Here is a 26,832-nt window from a genome sequence, read left to right as displayed (position 1 = left end):
AATTTCTGGGTCCCTATACAGTGACTGCCCCAATAACTGGAGGAGCTTGTTGTATGCACAGTATAAGGCTAAGTTCACAGACGGCACAGACAATGGCCATTGTGTGGCACTCAAAAACAACGGCCGTTGTCTTGCGTGTCAAATCAAATGCCCAATGGCTGGAAATAATTGACATGACTTCACTACAACACATTTCAATATGAAACAAATGGCCGTTCTTTTCATAAAAAATACTGTGTTTGAACATAGCCTTAGTTGATCTTTAGGCCTTATGCACACGTTCAGTATTTTTTTCTGGTCCTGAAACAACCCGTGAGAAATTGCGGATTGGACATCCGTATTCCATCCGTATTCCATCCGTATTTCCGTAATTCCATTTTTTAACTACTCAATGCACTCAATGCTTTTCAATGCACTTCATCCGGATTTTTTTGCGGAAATACGGATGCCAACATGTTACAATCCGTAAACAATCCGTAACCAATTGATTTCAATGAGATGATCCGCAAAAAAAAATGGGTCCGCACCCGGTCCGCACTAGGACATGTCCTTTTTTTTTTACGGATTGATTTTCATCCATTTCTGCTACTGATCGTGTGAATAGCCCAATAGACTTCAATGTGCACTAACTCGGATCCGGAAATACGGATCCGTAAATTACGGAACGTGTGAATAAGGCCTTAGTAAACTCCTGAACTGCCCCCTCCTGGTGGCTTCTGGTGACCATAATATTACCATTTATTTATGTGATTGAGCATCTGAGGGAAGTACCTATTGTAATGTCCTTGATACTAGACTGGGCCGTAAAGGGGTTGTTTGGAATTAAAGGAGAAGTCTGGCCAGGGGAAATTTTTTTCCAAAAAGTAGGGGGGGACATAAAAAACTACACCAACTCACCTCCCCCCAAGCTTCTCCAGTGCTCGATCACCACCCATGCCAGGCTCAGGGATCTCAGTAGAACCGATGTCATGACCCAGCTGATTGACAGACTGCTGAGCCAATCAGTGACTGGGACGGAGTGCCGCTCCAGTCATTGACTGGCTGAGCGGGCTGTACATCAGAGGGAATGGGCATTTTCCCCTCGAGTCGTGATTCCCATTCCGTTTGATGTACAGCCCGCTCAGCCAGTCAGTGACTGGAGCGGCATCCCGACTTGTGACGACATCGCGACTCGAGGGGGTCCCGGGGCCTGGTCACACAGCACATCGCAGGCACGGGGAGAGATTAGCAATGCTTGCTTGTTATTTTCTCCTCTGCCCCGCCTCCAGTCACATTTTTCAAGCGGACGGACTTCTCCTTTAGAAAAAAAATAGTTTTTTCCCCACAATAACAGCATCACTGTTTTCAGGTTGTGTGCGGTATTGCAACTTGGCTCCATTCACTTAAATAGAACTGAGATGTAATACCACTCAGTAACTGAGGACAAGAATGGTGCTACTTCTAGAAGAAGGCAGCCATGTTTTTCCAACCCTGGACATGCCCTTTAAGGTAGCCCTACATATACAGTAACTCTTGACCAATAGCTATCTCTCCCGATCCCACAATACACTTGGTTTGCCCAATTGTTCTGAACAGAGAGGGAGGTAAGTCGCTACTATCTCTCCAATAACAAAAAGATCAGGTGGTCAAAATTAAATTCCAACATGGCCGATTGTTCTCTCCTTTGGCTTCATCGGTGCGGAGAGATTCAGGAGAGGAACCCATACACATTAGACAGTTATTGGTCAAGTGTCAAAGAGGTGGGGCATAGGATTTTAACACCTCCTTACACCTGAATTCTTGTGTGATGGACAGGTAGGGCTCCATGTCAATGGCTCCATGGTCAATTCCCACGCGGTTAGGAAAAACCACATGTTGGCATGTCCTAACCTCATGGCTTCTGGTGACCAAAATATTACCATTTATTTATATGACAGCGGATGAGGGCCATGCCACTTCTGGGTGTAATGGGATGTTCTAGTACGTCCCTATCATGGCAGTGTTCATTAGTGACCTTAGCATTAAAGGATCCTCTGTTAGTACATTGGTGGCCAGTAGGAGTTGTAGTTTTTCAATGTCTGGGTGTTAAATGTTGAAAACCACTACAGATACATCATGTAGGTTCTTCTGCATTAAACATTTATTCAAAGAGAAACGCTGAGAAAAAATGCTTTCTTTCAAATCAGCTGGTTTCAGAGAGTTGTAAAGATTTGTAATTTGCTTATGTTTAAAAATTTCAAGTCTTCCAGCAGTTATCAGCTGCTGTATGTCCTGCAGGAAGAGGTGTATTCTATTCAGTTTGACACAGTGCTCTCTGCTGCCACATCTGTCCATGTCAGGAACTGTCCAGAGCAGGAGAGGTTTTCTATGGGGTTTGCTGCTGCTCTGGACAGTTCCTGACATGGACCGAGGTGGCAGCAGCGAGGAGTGTGTATCTTTAAATAGAAGTGTGTACTTTTAAATAGAAGTAAATTACAAATATATATATATATATATATATATATATATATATATATATATATATATATCTTTCTAACCCTAATTTGAAAGAAAAAAAATTAATACCAGCCCCACATTTTTTTAATTTAAAGTATAAAAAATAATTCCTAGTATAAGCACGAGTGATCGAAGTTTGTCGAAAACGTTTTCACCTATTGCAGTACCCACCTTTATCCTGCAGATGGCACTAGAAGAACTTTTTTTTTTTTAGTGTTATTTTTTAACTTTTTGCTAATCAAGCCGTACCATTAAGTTTCTTAGTTCCGGGATATAAACAGAAAACTCTCTTACCGAATGGTGTTTGGTGACTTGACAAATGACAAGACGCGACCTTGATTCATAAAGTGACATTCCCTGCGAGGGATGAGTCATCGGAGGAATCATTACTGCCATCACAACACGGGTAGTGGATTTTATTTAACAAGTGAACCAAAGCAACAACAACAAAAAATAATAATACATATTAGAGCTTAAAGCAGGCAGAACAACTAGCTATTTTAGAGGAATTCATCTGGGGTTTTACGACGTCCGGCTCCACGGACTGCATTAAGTCGGTCTCGCTAGCAATAATGTGCTTCACCAGACATCGGGAGGCCTCATCGATGTTTATATTTTCCTGCAAAAAAAAGGGAAAAAATTAGCAATGTAAATTTATTTTTATTTTTTTTTACATATAAAAAAAAATTTATTGAAGGAGAAGCTTAAAAACATCATCAGTTGGACAACCCAGATGTGAGAGGGGTGCACCAGAGTAAATTAAACTTTTTTATTTATTAAAAAAAACAACACTCAAGTCTTCCAGTACTCATCAGCTGCCGTATGCCCATCTGGCAATGGTGCTTTCTTTCCAGTCTGACACAGTGCTCTCTGCTGCCACCTATGTCATTGTCAGGAAAAGTCCAGAGCAGTAGAGGTTTTCTATGGGGATTTGCTACTGCTCTGGACAGTTCCTGACACGGACAGAGGTGGCAGCAGAGAGCACTGTGTAAGACTGGAACGAATAAACCACTTCCTTCAGGACATGCAGCAGCTAATAAGTACTGGAAGACAAGTTTTTTTAAATAGACATAATTTACTAATCTATACAACTTTCTGCCACCAGTTAATCTGACACAAATTACTGATTGTCAGGTTGCAGCTATTCGTGCACTACAATATACAGTGGACAGAAGTGCGTCATTTATTGTATAGTGGTGGCGCTGGGTAACTGCAGATCAACTTTCATTAAAGTGAATGGGAGCTGAGCTTCCTTACCTGACATCACCTCTATACAATGAGGCCCCACTGTTTTCAACATGAATATGTCCCATAGGCCACGAGTTATAATTTGATATCAATGCTCTGTCTGTATATCTCTATCTATCTATCTATCTATCTATCTATCTATCTATCTATCTATCTATCTCCCTTCTATCTATCTATCTATCTATCTATCTATCTATCTATCTATCTGTATATCTCTATCTATCTATCTATCTATCTATCTATCTATCTCCTATCTATCTATCTATCTATCTATCTATCTATCTATCTATCTATCTATCTGTCTGTATATCTCTATCTATCTATCTATCTATCTATCTATCTATCTATCTATCTATCTATCTATCTATCTATCTATCTATCCTGTAGGCCTATAGGTAAATATATGAGCTGATCCCGCACTCTCTGCACAAAAGTAGAACAGAAAGACAAATCCAGCTCTGCTACATGGAACATGAAAGTACAATTACATCTGACTAGAAATCCAGGTAGTATTTGTCACAGGTGTAATGACTTCCCTGTAAGTAAAGGGCTGAATATAGAAAAAGTCCTGACCACTATGAATCAGTCACAGGGGGGGATCCCGGGGCCCGGTTCCCAGATTCCACAGCTCTATACCATATCATTTTCAGAGCGCTGTGAAAATCTAATCAATGCAAAGAGCCAATCAGAATCCGTCGCTTCACAGCGGGTTACACGGAGATTAGGAATTCACTGCCCAAAATAGCTCCAGCTCCCGGAACAGACCGAGGAGATTAGAGTAGGGATGTCCACGTTCCAAGATCTTACGCAGGTGTTTGGCAGCAGCCCATGTGACCTTATTTCTACAACTCCCATAGAATCTTGGGAGCGATATTCCAGCAATCTATTATGTCATTGTCTGTAGGCCTCAATATATGAGGTGTCATTTAGGGGCTTATGTTTTATGACTCTCCAGCTGTTATGAGTGTAGTGTCCCACCTCTCTAAGTAACTCTCAGGTGTCACACCAAGTCCTGGTAGATGCTGTATTCCTCTCCAGCCACTAGGTGTCTCACTTCTCCTTTGCACAGCTGCAGTACAAACCAGGTTTACATATATGCTTTTCTATTGAAGCAGACACTCTGTACACCTTTTCTCTCTCTCACCTACTTCCTGTCACACCACCCTATATAAGGTAGGGTTTTTTTTCTGTAAGCAGTTAGTTCTTCCTAGAGAGCGTATGAGAGACAGACCAAGCCTTCTGCAGTGACTAAGCGGGCCCGAGCATTGGAAAAGGACTACAACTCTTCTGCATTTCTCTGTTAAAAAAAAAGAGACCAAACACAGGAAGTCCCTGTCCTTTGCACAGGGAACAGGAGAAGTCTTCACTGCACATGTGTACAGCTGCTGCACGTCTACACTTAAAGGGAACCTGTCACCCCCGTGCCGGGGTGACAGGCTCCCGACCCCCCGTTAGAGCCCCCTATAATTACCTAATCCCGCCGGGTCCCGCTTCTGGAGGTGGTCGGGTGACGGAGATCTCAGCCGCTGCAGCCCGGCGCGCGCTGAGAGATGAGTCCAACGCTCATAGAGAATGACGGAGCGCTGGACTCTCCTGTCATTCTCTATGAGCGTTGGACTCATCTCTCAGCGCGCGCGCCGGGCTGCAGCGGCTGAGATCTTCGTCACCCGACCACCTCCAGAAGTGGGACCCGGGGGGATTAGGTGAGTATAGGGGGCTCTAACAGGGGGTCCAGAGCCTGTCACCCCGGCACGGGGGGTGACAGGTTCCCTTTAAAAAAGATAAAGGGAGTATATTACAAAACTGATAGTGGTCACAACCCCCGTTGACTTCTTAAAGGGGTAGTGCGGCACTATACTCACCTGATTCGTGTTGACCCCGGCCGCCATCTTGGGACAATGATGTCATTTTCGGGAGGCCGGCCGAACCGCTCCATCAGTCCCTAGCCCCCCCCCCCCCTCTGCTGCGTCATCAGCTGCTCAGCCGCGATTGGCTGAGCACAGTTATGCTCAGCCAATCGCGGCTGAGCACAGTTATGACGCGGCAGAGGGGGGCTGGCACGAGGGACGTGGTTCGGCCGGCCTCCCGAAGATGACATCATTGTCCCGAGATGGAAGGGGGCCATTCACATACATAACATACATTACAAAGTTGTATAAATTTGTAATGTGTGTTATTTTGTGGATAATTGTTTGGCGCCGCACTACCCCTTTAAGACTTGAGTGGACTGGATTCAAAGGCCTGAAGAGAAATAGATGCCTCTTAATCTGAAAGACTTCTCTCTCAGGGTTTAATGCACAGGGAAGCTGCCTGCTGGAGTGTCATGTGACCAAATCTTTGCTTCCTCACATGTAACATACACAACAATGTTAACCTCTGCACTGACACTATACTAGTGTATGCTGTTTGGCAGTGTGACAAAATACAAGTCCATACAAGAAGTATACAATACCCAAACACAGTTTAAGATGCTTAGTAAGTTATTTCTCAGCCTCGCGACAACCTAAGTCTTGAGCTGTGGGTATCAGGACACTGCACATATAAGTCTCCCACAATGTATCAAATAATTGTATACTATATAGCACAGGTGTCAAAACTGTAGACCTCTTGTTTAGAGCGGGATTTCAGTGAAAGGTGACACTAGTATATAGAAAAGAAAGGATCTGGTCATTCACAATAGGTGATAGTCACAGCTCACTCCCCCTACCTGCAAACTTATCTTAGCACAGATCACAGAGCATGCCTTGAAAACTCTCCTATAGAAATCATATATAGGCTTTGTTCACATGGCGTTTTTCTTCCCGTTTTTTTTTTTTTTTTTTAATGACATCCGTTATTTTGAGTTTAAAATTACGTCAGTCATTTCTCATTTGGCTGCCCATCCTTATAATTTTATTCTAGTACAGGTGCACTGATTGGCCTTTGGATGTGTCTTTAATTAAAAAGTCCACTGAATTTGATAGTAAAGAGGTTGAAAAAAGAGTAACTGTGTTACTCCGTTTTTTGCAAAAGACGTCCGAAAATAATCGTCATGATTATTATTTTGACGTCTGCACAAACAACGTCTGTTATTTTATACACTGTAAGGCTCTGTTCACACAACGTATGTTTTAATAAAAGTACAGCCGTTGTTGCTATCCGCAACAATGGCCGTACTTTGTACGAAAACATATATTACCTTGCTTTCTATGGGATCTCAGCGGGAGCGTATACACATAGTATATGCTCTGGCCGCAGTGGCGTAGCGACCGCGGTCGCAGGGGTCGCCGCCGCGACCGGGCCGCTACCAAGGGGGGGCCCGCGAGGCCCCCCCTTACCACTGCACTGCCCGCCTCCCACTCCCTCTTGTGACCGCAAGCAATGTTTTGCTTGCGATCACAAGAGGCAGGGGCCCCCGGCTGTCTTGCGGCCCCCAGGGAGCTCTGTGTGCGGCGGGGGGGGGGGGGGGGGGGGGAAGTACTTCCAGCGCAGGGAGCATCGCCTTAAGAAAAAACCAGGTCCCGCGAAGCTCCGCCCCCTCCGCGCTAAGCCCCGCCTCCCGCCGGGGGAAGCCCGCCAGCGCGTGTGACCTGGGGGCTACAGAAATCATGCAGGTGAGTATAGATTTTTTTGTTTTTAAGGGGATGATGGGGGGTGTAGTGGTATGATGATGGAACAAGAGGATGATGAGGGGTGTAGTGGTATGATGATGGAACAAGAGGATGATGAGGGGTGTAGTGGTATGATGATGATGATGGAACAAGAGGATGATGGGAATGTAGTGGTATGATGATAGAACAAAAGGGTGATGAGGGGTGTAGTGGTATGATGGAACAAGAGGATGATGGGAATGTAGTGGTATGATGATGATGGAACAAGAGGAGGATGAGGGGTGTAGTGGTATGATGATGGAACAAGAGGATGATGGGGGTGTAGTGGTATGATGGAACAAGAAGATGATGAGGGGTGTAGTGGTATGATAATGATGGAACGAGGATGATGGGGATGTAGTGGTATGATGATGGAACAAGAGGATGATGAGGGGTGTAGTGGTATGATGATGATGGAACGAGGATGATGGGGATGTAGTGGTATGATGATGATGATGGAACAAGAGGAGGATGAGGGGTGTAGTGGTATGATGATGATGGAACAAGAGGATGATGAGGGGTGTAGTGGTATGATGATGATGATGATGGAACAAGAGGATGATGGGGGGTGTAGTGGCATGATGATGGAACAAGAGGATGATGAGGGGTGTAGTGGTATGATGATAAAGGAACAAGAGGATGATGAGGATGTAGTGGTATGATGATGATGGAACAAGAGGATGATGGGGGGTGTAGTGGTATGATGATGGAACAAGAAGATGATGAGGATGTAGTGGTATGATGATGATGGAACAAGAGGATGATGGGGGGTGTAGTGGTATGATGATGGAACAAGAAGATGATGAGGGTGTAGTGGTATGATGATGATGGAACAAGAGGATGATGGGGGGTGTAGTGGTATGATGATGAAACAAGAGGATGATGAGGGGTGTAGTGGTATGATGATGAAGGAACAAGAGGATGATGAGGATGTAGTGGTATGATGATGATGGAACAAGAGGATGATGAGGATGTAGTGGTATGATGATGATGATGGAACAAGAGGATGATGAGGGGTGAAGTGGTATGATGATGAAAGGGCAGGAGGATGAAGGGGTAGTAGTATTATGGTGGAGGTGGTTGTAGTATGATGATGGAGGGGCAGGAGGATGAAAGGGGTAGTAGTATGATGATGGAGGGGCAGGAGGAGGGGACAACATGGGGGGCATCTGTAAGGGGGATAAAATGGGGGGCATCTATATGGTTGATAACATGGGGGCAATCTATATGGGGGATAACATGGGGGGCATTTATAATAGGGACAACACAGGGGGCCATCTATAAGGGGGAAACATTGGGGGGCCATCTATAAGGTGGACTACACAGGGGGTGTATACAATAGGGGGATATGTACTATAAGGGAGTCACATAGAGTCAGGCTACCCACTAAATGAGGGTGTAAAGGGGCCAATACAGATGTGCAGTTTGTAGAGAGATGAGGATGGTGTCAATGTGAGGAGCCTAATATGTTTGTCTGGCAGATTCTGTGGATTCGTGGCTCCAAAAAGTTCTTATAATGGCCCTGGGCAGATGGAGAAGATGAAAAGGGAAGAACTCTGATCAGAGAAGATGTCCCCTGTGAGTCACCTGATATATTTGCACTGTAATGTATATGGTGTATAGAGCCTGTGTAGAGCTGGGGCCACCTCTATATGACTGGATGAGGTGATATTGGTCTATGTACAGAGGATTTTATTCAGTAACAGCGGTGGTGTTAGTCAGTATGTGGTAAGGGGGGGGGGGGGGGCCCAAGTTGACCTCTTGCACCAGGGCCCAAGAGACATTAGCTACGCCCCTGTCTGGCAATGATACCTCGCGTCGCCGCAAAGAACTGACATTTCAGTTTTCTGTGGCCGCTATTCATTTAATAGCGGCCGTAGGAAACCCTGTCAGTTCATGCTATGAGGCCGCTTGCTTCATAGTGTGCAGTGGCAAGTTCTGATGCGGGCGGGCGCAGATGCGCCCGCATCAGAACTCTACAGCTGCAAAGATCATCCGTCCGGTACTGAAGTACTGGCCAGGATGATCTTTTCAGAGACCTGCCGCTCCGTGACCCTGTGAACATGTGAACCCTAAGCATTGGAGCAACCGTCATTCCATTGAGGTCAAAGTGCTATTATAACGGACGTCATTTTAAAAAGAAAACGCTGACGTCTTTTCTCTCTTTTTTTTTTTTAAGTGTGAGCATAGCCATAGACCCTGTCGGACTGGGGTATCGGGGGCCCACCAGAGGAAATGATCCTGGTGGCCCACCAATGAAGAACCAGTGAGAAACAACATGTCAGTCAGTGTTAGTGCAGGTTCTAAAACTGGGGGCCCACCGGAGGATTCTCCGGTCCTCTGGTGGGCCAGTCCGACACTGGCCATAGACTCCCCTCCAGTCTATGTGACTTTTGTAAAGCATATCCCTAAATGCTGTTAACAGAGCAGAAGCTCGCTCAGGCCATATGACTTCTCTCAAAATAATGGAGAAAAAAATCAGAATATGGTAATAGATTAGAGAAAAAGAACACGTTTCAGTATCTGCCTTTAACGAATAAAAGAAAAGTTTGGTCCTTGCATTGCCCCGTGCTGCTTTCAGCTCCGGCTCATTGTGACGGTGACTGGTAGGACAATGAGTGCACAATTCTGGTACAGTACAAAAACAATTGCCCCCTTCCCTAGTAATGAGCCCTTTGTGGACACTGTCCCTTTAAGCTGACGGACTCTATTGTAGGGAATTATGTGAACACCTGGTAAGACCACAAATACTTCCCCTCCCCTCGTTTCGTTTGCGGCTGGAACAATAGCGGGGATTTTTATAGTAATGATTGTTTTCCGTCTCATTCTTCTGATGAATCCCGCTCCCTGGTAAACAACTGTGCAGTAATTCACAGCTAAATTTACAGTACTTTGTAATCAGCAGACTGGATGTGAAATCAATAGTCCCGTGTTTCATGAAAGCTCGGGGCCTATTTATCGGTAGACTACGCGCCGGCTGCTTGTCTTACTGCCAGCGTTCAGGAGAAACACAAATAGAATAATTCTAGTCTAATTCTTGTCATCACCTTGAAGGATACTCGCCCACTCTTCCAGATGTCCTGGTTTAGGGGCTGCATACCTCTAGGGGGAGCTTATGTTGCTTCCATTCACTTCAGCAACAGCTGTATGCATATGTATACAGAGAGCACCCCCTAGTGGTAACTTCACGCAGATATAATTTTATCTAAATTTTTGGTTTAGGGGTTTTCCCATCTAGACTAACATACTTAAACTTTAATTTTTATCAAACACATTCATTTACCATACTTTTCTCTTTCTCCTGTTATGCTGCTCTTTCCCTGTCATTGTTAACCTGTCATGGTTGCCTAGGTTACTGACCACCACTCTGCTGTAAACATAGTGGTCTGGCTGGTGTATATATAGCTATAAAGTCAATGTATAGAGATATACACTGTATAATATATAAAATATGCATCCTATATATGTAATAAAAAATGCCAGATTACTGCTTTTAGAGCAGAGTGGTGGTCAATAACCTAGGAAACGAGCTGTCAACAATGGGAGAAAAATAGCGGCATATCAGGAGAAGGAGGTAAGTTTGATTAATGATTATATATGCAAAAATATTTATCTTGACGAGTCCTACGAGTGTAACTATATTAGCTGAGATAGGAATATCCCTTCAATACCAACATTCCTAATGGTCTAGGATTGGATGATCTTCAGCATTGATTGGGTTAAAATCAGCATCCCTGGCAGTTAGGTATAGGGCAGATCGATCATCTATGGTTGGTAAGGGAAAATGTAGGGGTTAAGGGGAAGATCCCTGGTGGTCTACTGTATGATAAGGGATAAGGGAACGATCCCTGGTGGTCTACTGTATGATAAGGGATAAGGGAATGATCCCTGGTGTCTACTGTATGATAAGGGATAAGGTAAGGATCCCTGGTGGTCTACTGTATAATAAGGGATAAGGGAATGATCCCTGGTGGTCTACTGTACGATAAGGGATAAGGGAAGGATCCCTGGTGGTCTACTGTATGATAAGGGAAATGGGAAGGATCCCTGGTGGTCTACTCTACGATAAGGGATAAGGGAAGGATCCCTGGTGGTCTACTGTATGATAAGGGATAAGGGAAGGATCCCTGGTGGTCTACTCTACGATAAGGGATAAGGGAAGGATCCCTGGTGGTCTACTGTATGATAAGGGAAATGGGAAGGATCCCTGGTGGTCTACAGTATGATAAGGCATAAGGGAAGGATCCCTGGTAGTCTACTGTATGATAAGGGATAAGGGAAGGATCCCTTGTGGTCTACTGTACGATAAGGGATAAGGGAAGGATCCCTGGTGGTCTACTGTATGATAAGGGATAAGGGAAGGATCCCTGGTGGTCTACAGTATGATAAGGCATAAGGGAATGATCCCTGGTAGTCTACTGTATGATAAGGGATAAGGGAAGGATCCCTGGTGGTCTAGTGGGGTAAGGAAGGTAATCCCCTAGGACATGCAACACTTTGTTGACCTTCTTATTACTCCCCTGCACTAAAAACAAAGATCAGAGAGATGATGGAAAGGACTGGGAGGGTCTTCCGAAAAAGCAATGAACTGGTGGGAATGGGTTATTTTAATCACACTAGAAGGAGGAAGGATGATCAGCTGACCAAACCTGCACGTTTATCGCCTCCTGCTGCTGCACGGAGGTGCGAGCAATCACCAAGGAACGAGCAGCAAGGATAATTCCAGCACCCAGTCGTCCAATTCTAATTCCTTTATATTGGCATTGCAAAAAAACAACAAACAATAAAATACTGACAATCGCTATTCACTGAATAGCAGCCGCAGAAAACTGACATATCAGTTGTTTGCGGCGCCACTAGGGATCCTGGCCACAGCGTATACCCTTGTACAACGGCCGTGATTTTACGAAAATATGTGTGTACATAGCCTAAAGGAGTTATCCAGGATTAGAAAAAAGACAGCTACTTTATTGCAAAAAGAGCGCCGCCCCTGTCCTGGTATTACAATGCAGGTCTTTTCACTTTACTGTAACTAAGGACAAGAGAGTTGCTGTTTCTGGAAGACAGCGGGCATGTATGTTTTTCTAACCCTCTAACCTTACTCTTGTTAACATCTATTGGCACTATAGCTGCTCTTTAAAAACATATATTAAAGGCTTCGCCTGGGGAGCTGATTCTTTGTACTGTTAGTGTCCCTGACATTTCTATTTCCTCGGAGTAGGGTAAGATGAACATTTGCAGGTCTCTGTGGTACTCACGTCGTGTTGCAGATACTTACAGGTAGGTCATAATTTGCTGGAGAGTTCTTGTCTGGAGAAGGTTGAGCTAAGATTTCGCATGGCTTGGCGGTGATAGAGACTGTGACAGTGACCTCCGCACAGCGATCACAGTTTCTGCATATTGGACAATTTGGTTTCTTTCTTTATATAATTGTCTGGCAAAATGGACAAACCAGGGGGTGAAGCTAAAGTCCCTAAAAGTGGGAACATCTGGGAGGTGTCAAGGAGTCAAATATAAGGTAATATGGTCTCTCTCCAGTTCATTGCTTTCTCTTCCCTTACACAACAGAGTGATTACAATAACCCATTCCAACTAGGGATGTTCCGAACCTGCTTCGGTTCGGGTTCATACGAACCCGAACTCTCGGTAATGATTCCCGCTGTCTGCCTGCTCCGTGGAGAGGGTGGATACAGCAGGAGGACTGCCTGGAAAACTGGGATACAGCCATAGCCATAGGCTATATCCCAGTTTTCCAGGCGGTCCTCCCGCTGTATCCACCCACTGCACGGAGTGGGCAGACAGCGGGAATCTGATGCCGAGCATTCGGGTTCATACGAACCCGAACCTCAGCAGGTTCGGACCATCCTTAATTCCAAGGTTTAGCTTTGGCTGTCCAGGCATGATGGGAACTGTAGTTTTAAAACAGCTGGAGGGCCTGAGCTTGACACATCTGTCCTAGGGGATTAACTTCCTTACCCCACTAGACCACCAGGGATCCTTCCCTTATCATACAGTAGACCACCAGGTATAATTGTCTTATCCCTTATCATACAGTGGACCACCAGGGATCTTCCCCATAACCCCTACATTTTCCCTTCCCTTACCGACCAGAGATGATTACTTTAACATCAATCTGCCCTATACCATCAGTGGTGCTAACTGCCAGGGATGCTGACTTTAACCCAATCAATGCTGAAGATCATCCAATCCTAGACCATTAGGAATGTTGGTATTAAAGGGATATTCCTATCTCAGCTAATATAGTTACACTCGTAGGACTCGTCAAGATATACATTCATTAATCAAACTTACCTCCTTCTCCTGATATGCCGCTATGTTAGTCTAGATGGGAATACTACTAAAGCAAACATTTGGGTAAAATTATGTCTGCGTGAAGTTACCACTAGGGGGTGCTCACGGTATACATATGCATACAACTGTTATTGAAGTAAATAGAAGCAACATAAGCTCCCCCTAGAGGTGTGTATCCTCTAAACCAAGACATCTGGAAGACTGGGCGAGTATCCTTCAAGATGATGACAAGAATTAGACTAGAATTATTCTAATCCTGGATAGCAGCCTTTTCTCTCCCATTCACTGCACCCGGACCCGGAAGTGAGGACGGCGGCCGAAGACGCGGACGGCGGGAAATTCGAACAACGAATGTCATCGGAGGGATGGTAAGTATATATTCTGTGTGTTGTTTTTTTTTGTTTTTTTTTTTTGGGGGGGGGGCACCGCACTACCCCTTTAAGACCCCCCTCCCCATCTACAGGACTGGATAATGTACAGTATTATTTTGGGGAGTCCAACTGCTTGGATCCCAAAATTTTGAGGCTGAAGCTGGAATGAAGTAGCAGTCAACGTTCTTATTGCCACTCCAATTACTGTCTATGGGGGTAGTTTGCCATCTTTGAGAGACCCATACATAATGCATGGAGCAGCGGTGTCCTCACTAAGTTTCAGTGGGAACTTCAGGAGGTCTTATTGGTCACAACTAGGGATGAGCAAATATATATTACTAGAGAAGCAAAGAGCTTCACTACGCTCGGCAGACAGCTTGTCAGCCAGCTGTCTTTGACCTCCATGCTGCTCTGCTCCGGGGTGCCTGGAAAAGCTGGATCCTGTCCTGGGAATCTATTCTCAGTTTCCCAGGACTGGATCCAGTTTTTCCAGGCACCCAGACCAGCACATCGTGGCATGAAGTTCAAAGGCAGTTCACTTTGCTAGTACTGTAAATTTTCTCATCCCTAGTCACAATCCATGCGATAATGCACCTATTACCTATTCTATAGATACAAGGTAAGTAGAGAGGAGCGCAACTTGAGCATGCTTGAATCCAATCATTTGGCAATTGATTACTGGTGGCTGAAGAAGTTGGAGGAAAACATGGGATACAGCCTAGGGAATGCAGGAAAACATGGATACCGCCATAGGACAGTGATAGGGAACCTTGGCCCTTCAGCTGTTGCCTAAGGTTCCCTACTCCTGCCATAGGCCATATCCATGTTTTACCAGACTACTAGGCCTGCATCCAACTTCTTCAGCCACCAGTAATCAAATGCCGAACAATCGGATTCGAGTGTGCTCCAGTTACTCTCATCTCTAATGATAAGTCTTAATGGTGGGACAATTAATTTAACTCCCACCCATGCCATAAAGTATGCTTACCCTGCTGTACTGTCTATACAAACAACTACACAAACCAGGATTGGGCCAAAACTGAAAAAAGTGCAAATTTTTTTGCTATTATAGCTTCCTATGAGTTGGTTCCACTCCTGGTTTAAAGTGTACCTGTCATCATATAAAACGTTTGATATGTCATAGACACGCCTGGGTGTTTAGGCCCGTACCGATCGAGAGAAGAGCATACTAAGTGTGATCCTCTCCTGCCTCTGTGTCACGTGATCAGTCGGGCTCGATAATGTAAATCTATGGATCCCGACTAATTATGCTGACACAGAACGGGGAGCGGATGTGCTGCAGCAGTCTTCTCCTAACTCGTTCTGACGATCAGTACGGGTCTGAACACTGGGGGACATTTATCAAACATGGTGTAAAGTGAAACTGGCTCAGTTGCCCCTAGCAACCAATCAGATTCCACCTCTCATTCCTCACAGACACTTTGGAAAATGAAAGGTGGAATCTGATTGGTTGCTAGGGGCAACTGAGCCAGTTTCACTTTACACCATGTTTGATAAATCTCCCCCACTATCTTTGTGACATCTCGAAAGTTTTATATGATGACAGTGACACTTTAAGTGAAAAATATTGACCAAGTACTACATGTGAACACAGGCCAAAGTGTGTCCTACATACATGGCCATCTTCAAAGGAGTGTGTAAAGGTATTTTAACGTCCGTTTCATTATTATCCCTATCTAATTTTTAGTCTTTCTAATCGTATTTTACACATGAGCGCTGTCTATGAAGGCATCCACACATCTGCCGCACGCTCCGCTCCTATGTTCTCTATACTCTCCACTGTATGGTTAATGGATTCTTTTCCATAGAGAATGGGCCCATGCTTCACAGTTTAGAAGATTTAGCTAACAAAAGGAGGTCTGTGCTAGGTTTCTGTGCTTTTGCTTTCATATATATATATATATATATATATATATATATATGCAGGACCTTTAGCACGGACTCTGTCCTCCCCCACCAGGGACTGCTCTGATCCAGAGGGCCGAGTGTCCCATTAATGGAACTGAACTAATTGACGCTTAAAAATAGGTTTGAAACTTTTGTTATTCCAAAATTATTCATCCGCGGAAACTAAATGACTAAATTAGGTGGAAAATGTGGGGACAAAGCGTTTTTGTATCTAATTAAAGGGGTCAGGTTAAAGAGTTTATGGACTGAAGTGTGAAAAATGTTTCCGCACATTGCAGTCAGTATGAGGCGTGAAAAGTTAGAATATTCAGGCCTGGTTATGGTTTGACTTTGTTTTTATCTTGTGATGTTTTTTACATTTTACATTTTTAAAAGTTTTTTTTAAAGGGATATTAAAGAGGGTTTTAAAGGGATATTCCCATCTCAACTAATATAGTTATACTTGTAGGACTCATCAAGTTAAATATTTTTGCAAATACATTCATTAAAAAAACTTGTTTTTCTTATATGCCCTCTCTTTCCCTCCCATTGCTGAGAGCTTGTTGTCTAGCTTACCGACCACCAGTCTGCTCTAAAAGCAGTGGTCTGGCTGGTGTAAATATATATATATATATATATATATATATATATATATATATATATATATATATATATATATATTAGATGCATAGAGATATAGGGGGACATTTATCAAAACTGGCGTACTCCTCCCCGCCTTGTGCCCCCCCCCATCAAGCGAACAGGGGATACGGTTGGCATACGCTACTGAGAAGGGGTGAATCTCCCTCTTTTCCGTGGCGTAAGCCAGGAGTGCAATGTCACCCATTATGTATAATATATAAAATTATTCACTAAATAACACACATTACAAAGTTATACAACTTTGTAATGTATGTTATGTTAGTGAATGTCCCCCGTCCCTGTCCCCCCCCCAACGCTAGACCCGAAAGTGTGATGCACTATACTCACCTGATTCGTGTCGACCCCTGTCCACCATCTTGGGACAATGATGTAATCTTCGGGAGGCCGGCCCAACCGCTCCAGCCATCCCTCATGCTGGCCCTCCTATGCCGCGTCATCAGCTGCTCAGCCGCGATTGGCTGAGCATAACTGTGCTCAGCCAATCGCGGCTGAGCAGCTGATGACGTGGCAGAGGGGGTCTGGCATGAGGGATGGCTGGAGCGGTCCGGCCGGCCTCCCGAAGATTACGTCATTGTCCAAAGATAGTGGACAGGGGTCGACACGAATCAGGTGAGTATAGTGCATCACACTTTCGGGTCTAGCGTTGGGGGGTTGGGGGAACGGGGAAGGGGGCCATTTACCAACATAAAATACATTACAAAGTTGTATAACTTTGTAATGTGTGTTATTTAGTGAATAATTTTGAAACGCCGCACAACTAAGGGGTTATTCAGCACAGCTACTTTCTTATAGCAACAGCACCAACCCGGTCCTCAGATCCATTGACTTCAATAGAAAACCCCAAACCCAAACTGAGCACAGGAGAGATGCTGTTTCAGGAAGAAAGCGGCCATGTTTTTCTAGGCCCGGATAAACCCTAAAGGCCCTATTCCATGGAACGATTATCGTTCATAAACTCGATCCAGCGACCGCTCATTAACGATAATCGCCTCGTGGAATTGGTGTAAACGAGCGAACGACAAAGGCAAAATCATTATATTGTCGTTCAAAATTGTTTTTCAGCATGTCGAAAAAAAATCGTTGGCCTTTGAAAGACAATTCGCTAATTGGTTCAGAAAGTTAGAAATCTTTAAGTTGTTCGTAAAAAGGTTTAAAAAACGTAGGTGTGTCGTATGGTCATGATCCCCCCGGTAAACGTTTTAAACGACCATGTAACGACCGCAAAATAATCGTTACACTACATATATCATTCACGTTCCCACGTGTGTTATGTGTTATCGTTCACTAAATTAAATGTAGATCTACAGTGATGTCTCCTATAACCCCCCCTATATAAGCATGCGTCACCTGATCTTGGCACATGGCCGAGCAGCCAAATGCTGCCAAAGCAGCCTGGTCCCATTTAAAGAAGCAGTTCACTTTTTTTTTTGGCCCCCCCCTGGTAGCCTGTGGCATGTAAACTTACAGAAGATGATCGATGCCCCGCGGCGTAGCTCCGGTCCCGTCCCGCGGTGCCGTACAAATCCGGCGCGCTCTCACTATCACCGGCGCTGTGACTCCTCTTCTCTGCCTTGTAATTTGAACGCCAGAAGTCACGCGCTTCCATAGAGAATGCATGGAAGCGAGTGACTTCCGGCGTATAATGACAGAGAAGAGGACTGACAGCAGCCGGCGGAAGTGAGCGCGCGCCGGATTTGAACGGCACAGCGGGATGGGACCAGAGCTACGCCGTGGGACACCGATCATCTTCTGTAAGTATACATGCCACAGGCTACCGGGGGGGCCCAAAAAAAAAAAAAAAAAGTGAACTGCTTCTTTAAGTGAGTGCGACTGTGGTGTAGTACCAGGCACAGTTGCAGCCATACTAGTGTGGCAAGAGCTGAACCCCCCAAATTCACAAAAGGATGGGCTATGTCGTCAATAGATCCCCTATATACTTTTGTAACCTAACCCCTTCACTGGTTGCTAGAACAAGAAGAGCAGAATGGAGTACTTTCTCCCCAGCTTTGCTGCTCTCCTGGTCTCACTGCAGAAGATAGACTCCATAGACTAACGAACCATTTACACACACAGATTATCTGACAGATTTTTGCATCCAAAGCCAGGAATGGACTATAAACAGGGAACAGGTCATAAAGGAAAGACTGAGATTTCTCTTTTTTTCAAATCTATTTCTGGTTTTGGCTGCAAAAATCTGGCAGATATCTGGCAGATAATCTCTGTGTGTAAACGGACCCTTACTAAAGAATCCATCTCCTGCAGTTAGACAGGGAGAGCAATGAGCTAAGGAAAATAGTCTGCAGCTGAGTGCCCTTCACAGACCATTTTAGCGATCGTCTGGATCTGAACAACAAGACCCCAACTGGTGTGAACTATGGACATGTTAACACTCTTTGAGATGATACCGGCGCACTCAAACTCACCAAGCATCTGTGGGATGTCTCTGACTATGGGCCCTGGCAAAGGCACGACCTTAAAGGGGAACTCCAGAGGTTTTTATTTTCTTTCAAATCAACTGGTGTCAGAAAGTTATATAGATGTGTAAATGACCTCTATTTAAAAATCTTAAGTCTTACAGTACTTATCAGCTGCTGTATGTCCTGAATGAAGTGATGTATTCTTTCCAGTTTGACACAGTGCTCTCTGCTGCCACCTCTGTCCATGTCAAAACTGTCCAGCGCAGGAGAGGTTTTCTATGGGGATTTGCTACTGCTCTGGACAGTTCCTGACATGGACAGAGGGGGCAGCTGAGAGCACTGTGTCAGACTGGAAAGAATACACCACTTCCTGCAGGACATATAGCAGCTGATAAGTACTGGAAGACTTGAAATTTTTAAATAGAAGTCATTTACAAATCTATATAACTTTCTGGTAACAGCTGATTTGGAAAAAAAAACTGCCGCAGTTGTCTTAAAGGAGAAGTACGGCCAAAACTATTTTTTAATATGTTATTACTTACGGAAAGTTAGACAAATTTCTATTGTACATTAATTATGGGAAATGCACATATATGGCTATTTACCTTAATTTAGTAGATCAGGGAGACTTCAGATTCTCTAAAAAGAGATGACGTCACGAATCGGGGGTGTAATTACAATGGATCGCCTGCAGGGGCGCACTATATATAGAAGTCAATGAGTACCATTGACTTCTATATATAGTGCGCCCCTGCTGGACACTCCATTGAAATTACAATGGATGTGTATGTAAATGTAATACAGTATACAGTGTTTTTGATTGAATACATTTATGGAATACTTAAGTGTCCTTGCTCCCCAAAGTATTCCATAAATGTAATCAATCAGTACATAACTGTAATTTCAATGGAGTGTCCAGCAGGGGCGCACTATATATAGAAGTCAATGGTACTCATTGACTTCTATATATAGTGCGCCCCTGCTGGCTATCCATTGTAATTACACCCCCGTTTCGTGACGTCATCTCTTTTTAGAGAATCTGAAGTCTCCCTGATCTACTAAATTAAGGGTAATAGCCCTATATGTGCATTTCCCATAATTAATGTACATTAGAAATTTGACTAACTTTCCGTAAGTAATAACATATTAAAAAATAGTTTTGGCCGGAGTTGTCCTTTAAAGGGTCCCACAACTTTGAGAGGACCAATCCCCTAGAAACCCCTGCAATTTGATTTGATTGTGATAGATGTGCAATCACAGATGTGGCCAATGAGTCTCATACATCTATAAACCAGGATTTCAGGGCACTCACCTTCGCTGAGGTTTCGAACCAGCCGACAAAGCCGTGCTCCTTACAGAACTGGTCCATTTTGCTGAAGTTGTTTTTAAAGCTATCTTTGCCCTGGTCACATTTGTTGGCTAGAAGTACTGCAGAAACTGGCAAACCATTAGAGAGAGTCAATTTTGAGTCTAAATCCTCTTTCCACTTTGTTACAGCCTCAAAGGTCGCCGGCCTCGTAACATCAAAGACGATGAATGCTCCGACGGCCTCTCTGTAGTAGACCCTGGTCATGTTCCCAAATCGCTCTTGGCCTGGGGATGAAAGATGGTGTTAAATTCAATCAAGAATGAAATGAACCTGTGCTGACATCCTCTGTGCTGCTGTTAGCACCTATAGTTAAAGGGGTTATGTCTACACTGATGCGAAATTAAACAACAATGTACAAGCATTTCTGAATCTGTCCTGTTTGACATATCTAGATTTACTAGTCCCTCATGTGCCTGCTTTGTTTTCATAACCTGTTGCCCTTGGTTACGACCCACTAAACAGGGTCACACATGCTCAGTTCAACTTCAATCTCCAGGTACTGGCAGTTGGTCTCCACTGAGCCTACAAGCAAAGGAGGTTCTGGAAGACTGTGTGCTCTGTTGCATGGCAACAGCAGGGTCACAGTTTGGAGAAGAAACCAGGAAGTGATTTTTTCCATGGAGACGTAAAACAGTACAGGGATATAAGTTCCTTTACTAAAAACAGCACATGTGTACTCCTTTACATATATGTGTGGTACACATCGGATTTTACCAAGTTTGCTTCATAAAACAACCCCTTTAAAGTGACTGTACCACCAGGCCCAGGCTGAAGCACTGGAGGCGGGCCGACCCACCCTTAGTGGGAAGAAACTCCAGCCCCTCCATGATGTGACTCCATTACAATCAATGGAACCCTATCATAGAGGAGGGGCAGGGGTTTCCTCCCACTAAGGGTGGGTCGGCCGCCTCCAGTGCTTCAGCTTGGGCCTGGTGGTACAGTCACTAGTAAGGTATCATTCATTTTAGCTCACAGAGCATTGTCTTGACTGGATACACCTGTATCCCATCCCTCACTCCAATGTGGGAGCAAAACTGGATCAGGACTCATTTTTTTTTTCCTTTACATGGCTTGTTGTAAAACATATTATTAAATGTTGTTTATAACAGCTCAGGCAAGATGGCTGCCCCCATACTAACTTAAAGGGGTTGTCCCATCTGCTGATAATTCATCCCAGCACCGCTGTGTCTCCAGGGAAAATCCAAGCACTATAGACTTGTATAAGATACCAGCCACTAGGGTGCGTCACAGCCCGGCCACCACTCTCAGAACTAAGAGTGGTGGTCAGGTACCTAGGTAACTGGAAAAATTGCTTTCTTTTGCATTCCTAATAATAATAATAATAATAATAATATTTATTTATTTTATATCGCCAACAGATTCCGCAGCATTTCCAATTCACCTAACCAACATTTAGCTGATGGGAATACCCCTTAAATAACAGGCTCTATATTAGTACAGCAAAACTTTAAGGGTTTTATTATTAATGGCTTATGCTCAGGATAGGCCATCTCTATCTGATTGATAAGGTTCTGACCATGGACATCCTGGCTGACCCGCCATGTGGTGATGCGGGTGCCACGGCTGATCGCCAGAACACAAACTGCTTACAACTATTCATCTTCTAGCAAATTAAAGGGGCACACACCCATATTTTAGCTTCATCTCTGATCCTCTGACAACCACCCACCCATCATCATGGGATTTAACACAAAATTAGAATTAGTTATGGTAATTTAAAAGCGGCATATTGTGACTGTCACTAATTCAAGGGGCACTGTGGATTTGTACATTGTGACCACCAATCTTGTGTTAAAGGGTGTAAGGATAATGTATTTTCTGTGTGGCTTATAATGTAGGGGGCAGGGGATACATCTTAAAATTTTACCTCTGCAAACCTTGTACCCCTTTATATAAGGGCTGATCTCGTAGATCGCTAGATCATCTCTTGCAGAGGTACTCAACAACTTTTAGTGAAGGTCCACTTACTGGGGTATATTGTCAGGTGAAGGTCCGAGCTGAACATCATTAGTAAACGTGTTGCGCTCCCCCAGTAGTATATAGCCCCCCTGTTGCTCCCCCAGTAGTATATAGACCCCTGTGTGCTTCCCGAGTAGTATATAGACCCCTGTGTGCTTCCCGAGTAGTATATAGACCCCTTTGTGCTCCCCCAGTAGTATATAGTGCCCCTGTGCGCTCCCCCAGTAGTATATAGCCCCCCTGTGCGTTCCCATAGTAGTATATAGACCCCTGCTCTGTGCTCCCCAGTAGTATATAGACCCCCTGCATGCTCCCCCAGTAGTATATAGACCCCCCACTTTGTGCTCCCCCAGTAGTACATACACCCCCGACTTTGTGCTCCCCAGGAGTATATAGCCCCCCCTGTGCTCCCCCTCCCATATAGCATATAACAAAAAAAAAACACTTATACTCACCTGGGTCCGGGCATCTCCTCTTCTCTTCCCCTCTTGTGGCCATACTGCAGTGGTCACAAGAGGCTACTCTCTCTTTGTCCTGGCACCGGCGCTCCAGTGACGTCACTGGAGTGCCGAAACCAGAGACAGGACAGTGCGTCCTCTTGTGACCGCTGACTGACAGGGAGGGAGACGAGGGCTCCCTCTCTGTCAGTGCTGCTCCTGCATGGAAACTATGAGCACTCGTTATGAGCACTCATAGTTACTGTGCAGAGGGAAGCAGGTATACTGAGCTGCAGCAGGGGTCCGGACAGCTGGCCTCTGGATGATCCTATTATACAGGGTGGATTTTGGTCTGTCTTTCTATAAGTTAGGTAAGTGGATTACATGAGTGGTCCAGCGTGGTAATGCCCCAGGCATCATGAAGATGTCAAATTCTTTGGTATTTCTAGTTGACGTATATAAGCTGAACTACACACTAACATTAATTGTCATAGGGGAGCATGTTCTGGGAGGGATATTAGCCAGACTTATATACAGTAACCGAATTGAGTCTTGTGAATGTTACCAGTGCAGATATCAGATGGGGAGTCATGTGTCCATCAATCTATTATTACTCGCCACCTCCTGACAGGATATATAATGCACAGGAAATACCAGCTATAAAGTCAATACGTCAATGTTATTTTACTACAATATTTTACGTCAATGTGCTGGGATCCACAGAGGCTGTCTGTGACCTGGAAGGAAACCTGGTAGCCTGTGATCAATTAGCCTGCAGCGCCCCAGCAGGGGAAATGTAGCATTGCATGGTTTGCCCTGATATCTTTAGGATTCTTGTGTAATGTATGGATGTGTGGTGTCCTCCATAGAGAGAGAGATGCTCCTTGTAGCTCCCTAATAGGGTATTTGAAATTACCTTTAAAGGGGGTATCCATGGTTAGAAAAACACAGCTGCTTTCTACCAAAAACAGCACCACACCTTTACCCAGGTTGTGTGTGGTTGAGCTGCAATACTACTCATAACCTGTAGACAGGAGAATGGATGGGTAAACATAGAACATAAAAAGACCATTATTGTACAGTATTTCCATTAACATAGCCAGTGAGTGTGTGGATCAATTGGGAAAGTTGGACATGGCACATAAACCACATAAAAACTAAACTGGATGAGGCAGTGGGACAGTCCTCACTTTTTTAATGAAGCGACAACACAAAATTAAAAGGGTTTAACATTGAGTTTCATAAATTAGATCTACAGAAACATTGGTGGAAAACCTAAAAAAGTGTAAACCTAGACTAGACAGTGTAAGTAGAACTAGTGGTAGTATCATGCCATGTAATGACATTGGTGTAAGTTTAGACCCTGTTGTCTAACGGTACATCCATCATTACGGTCGCTTAGACTCGGTGGACCCAAAGCCTCTAGTGTCTCTGAAATCAATTCATCTTCCCTGCGGAGTTAGATTATGTGTATTGCATCCTGTAGATGTTTATTGTACATATAAGTGTCCTGCAACAATCACTTAGAGGAAGCCATAGTTATAATTTGTCACTCTGCAGGAAAGATGAACCGGTGATGCGAGAGGTCCTCCGGGTCCGAATGACCGCAATGACCGGCCATGGATTGTTAGTGAAATATTCAGTAGGAATACATTAGAAGGATGAATAAGGGTGACAACAAACTGTTCAACTATGACTTTGGGAGTGACGTGTCCTACCATGGTGCGGAGCTAGTATGGACTGAGACCTTACAGGCTTGGCTCAAGGGTTAAACCTGAGATTATGTCTCACTCTAAGCCTAAATTTAGTGGACCAAGACTGATATCAGAGACTTTGATGCACCTGAAGCAGCGTGGGGGAAATAGTTGGTGGTAGGGGCCCAAGTGGCACAGGTGGAAGATGAGGATTATGAACAGTACAGGTCATTTTCTTTCTCTCTTCTTCACTTACACTTTATGGGGGAGATTTAACATGGTGTAAAGTGAAACTGGCCCAGTTGCCCCTAGCAACCAATCAGATTCCACCTTTCATTTTCCAAAGAGTCTGTGAGGAATGAAAGGTGGAATCTGATTGGTTGCTAGGGGTAACTGAGCCACTTTCACTTTACACCATGTTTGATAAATCTCCCCCATATATATGTATTGTTTGCATAGACAGTGTATTGCTATGGCTGCTGAAAGTCTCAGAGAAGTGTCCTTCTGTAGGTTATTACATCCTCCAAGAGTACAGCCCTCCTTTGAAGACCAGGACAATTACTGGAAGCGGTAAACAGAGCCTCATTTGTGCTTATAAAGTTACTATCCTGCTTTATCCAGACCTACAGTAGTACAACAGAGCTATCATTAACTCCTCCACCTTCTAATGAGATGACTGTTCTTATATAGTCTCAGTCTACACAAAAAATCTTACAAAGTGAGCTGTTGGAAACAGGATATATCTGCATCTAATAGGCCTGCAGTATATCTATACCTAATATGTGTGTCCTTTACTTTATGATAACTTCCTACATCAGTCATCAACTCCCCACAGTCTAATGATAATGAGATGACTCTTCTTATATAGTCCCAGTCTACACAGAAAAGCTTACAAGTAAGCTGTGGGAAACAGGATATATCTATATCTAGTAAGTTTGTTCTTCACTTTAGGAGAGTTTCCTACATTGGAATAACAGCTGTCATTAGGTCACCTACCTTCTAACGATAATGAAATGACTCTTAAACAGTTAGTCTACACAGAAAAGCTTACACATAAGCTGTGGGAAACAGGATATCTCTATAACTAATATGTTTGCTCTTCATTTTAGGAGAATTTCCTACATTGACATAACAGCTGTCATTAGGACATCCACCTTCTACTGATAATGAAATGACTCTTAAACAGTCACAGTCTACACAGAAAAGCTTACAAGTAAGCTGTAGGAAACAGGATATCTCTATACCTAATATCTTTGTTCTTAACTTTAGGAGAATTTCCTACATTGGAAAAACCGCTGTCAATAGGTCATCCACCTTCTAATGACAATGAAATGACTCTTAAACAGTCACAGTGCACACAAAAAAGCTTACAAGTAAGCTGTGGCAAACAGGATATCTCTATATCTAATATGTTTGTTCTTCACTTTCAGAGAATTTCCTACATTGGCATAACAGCTGTCATTAGTTCATCCACCTTTTAATGATAATGAAATTACTCTTAAACAGTCACAGTCTACACAGAAAAGCTTAAAAGTAAGGTGTAGGAAACCGGATCTCTATATACCTAATATGTTTGTTCTTCACTTTATGAGAATTTCCTACATTAGTATAACATAGGTGTTATTAACTCCCCAACTTCTAATGATAATTAGATGACTCTTCTTATACAGTCCCAGTCTACACAGAGAAGCTGACAAGTAAGCTTTTTGAAACTGGGTATCTCTATATCTAATATGTTTGGAATTCGATATAGAATTTCTGAGGAATTTCCTACTTTAGTATAACCAAGCTGTCATTAATTCATCCACCTTCTAAATATAATGAGATGACTCTTCTTACATAGTCTCAGTCTACACAGCAAAGCAAGTGAGCTGTAAGAAACATGATATTTGTATATCTAATGTTTGTTCTTCCCTTTATAAGAATTTCCTTTTTAAGGAAACTTTCGTTGTCTAAATTCTAGGTCAGATTTCCGCCTAAACTGCTTTATATGGGACACGGTAAATTATAACCTTTATAAATCAAAAGTCGTAATTATGTGAAAAGTTCCGTCAGGCTCATGAGAAGCGGCTGCCTGTAGGGATAATGTGATCATTTCAATCACTAGGAACTCCCACAGAGAAATTACGTTCGCGTGATTTGTGATGATATTATTGACTGCTGGCATCTTAAAGTGACACTGCGCCATTATATCCAAAATGTATTTCTGATTTATTGGTGGGCGATCATATGGGAAGAAAAAGTACGTAATAAAACAAGATAGGACGCTTTGCCTTGGGAATGATTGAGCTGGCGGGACAAGTGCAAACATCTGAACATATGGGCACTA

General features: G+C 43.8%; 1 protein-coding gene and 1 long non-coding RNA gene across 2 annotated transcripts in view; one reads left to right on the top strand and one right to left on the bottom strand.

The window, feature by feature from the left end:
- Positions 1 to 2,865: 2,865 nt before the first annotated feature.
- The window catches only part of RAB38 (RAB38, member RAS oncogene family), a 55,434-nt gene continuing 31,467 nt past the window's right edge, over positions 2,866 to 26,832 (bottom strand). The window contains exons 5-6 of the mRNA XM_069971999.1: positions 20,336 to 20,616; positions 2,866 to 3,094 (exon numbers count right to left, since the gene is read on the bottom strand). Coding sequence (XP_069828100.1) covers positions 2,942 to 3,094; positions 20,336 to 20,616 — 434 coding nt within the window. The 3' untranslated portion in view covers positions 2,866 to 2,941. The remainder of the gene's footprint in view (positions 3,095 to 20,335; positions 20,617 to 26,832) is intronic.
- LOC138793434 (uncharacterized) lies at positions 15,494 to 20,753 on the top strand. The gene is made up of 2 exons (XR_011363265.1): positions 15,494 to 15,699; positions 20,521 to 20,753. It is a non-coding gene; the product is annotated as an uncharacterized lncRNA (long non-coding RNA).

This window comes from Dendropsophus ebraccatus, chromosome 5 (genome assembly GCF_027789765.1).
Source record: "Dendropsophus ebraccatus isolate aDenEbr1 chromosome 5, aDenEbr1.pat, whole genome shotgun sequence".
Lineage (NCBI taxonomy): Eukaryota > Metazoa > Chordata > Amphibia > Anura > Hylidae > Dendropsophus > Dendropsophus ebraccatus.
Note: the sequence above shows the minus strand (reverse complement) of the source record. Positions and strands in the feature narration are given on the sequence as shown.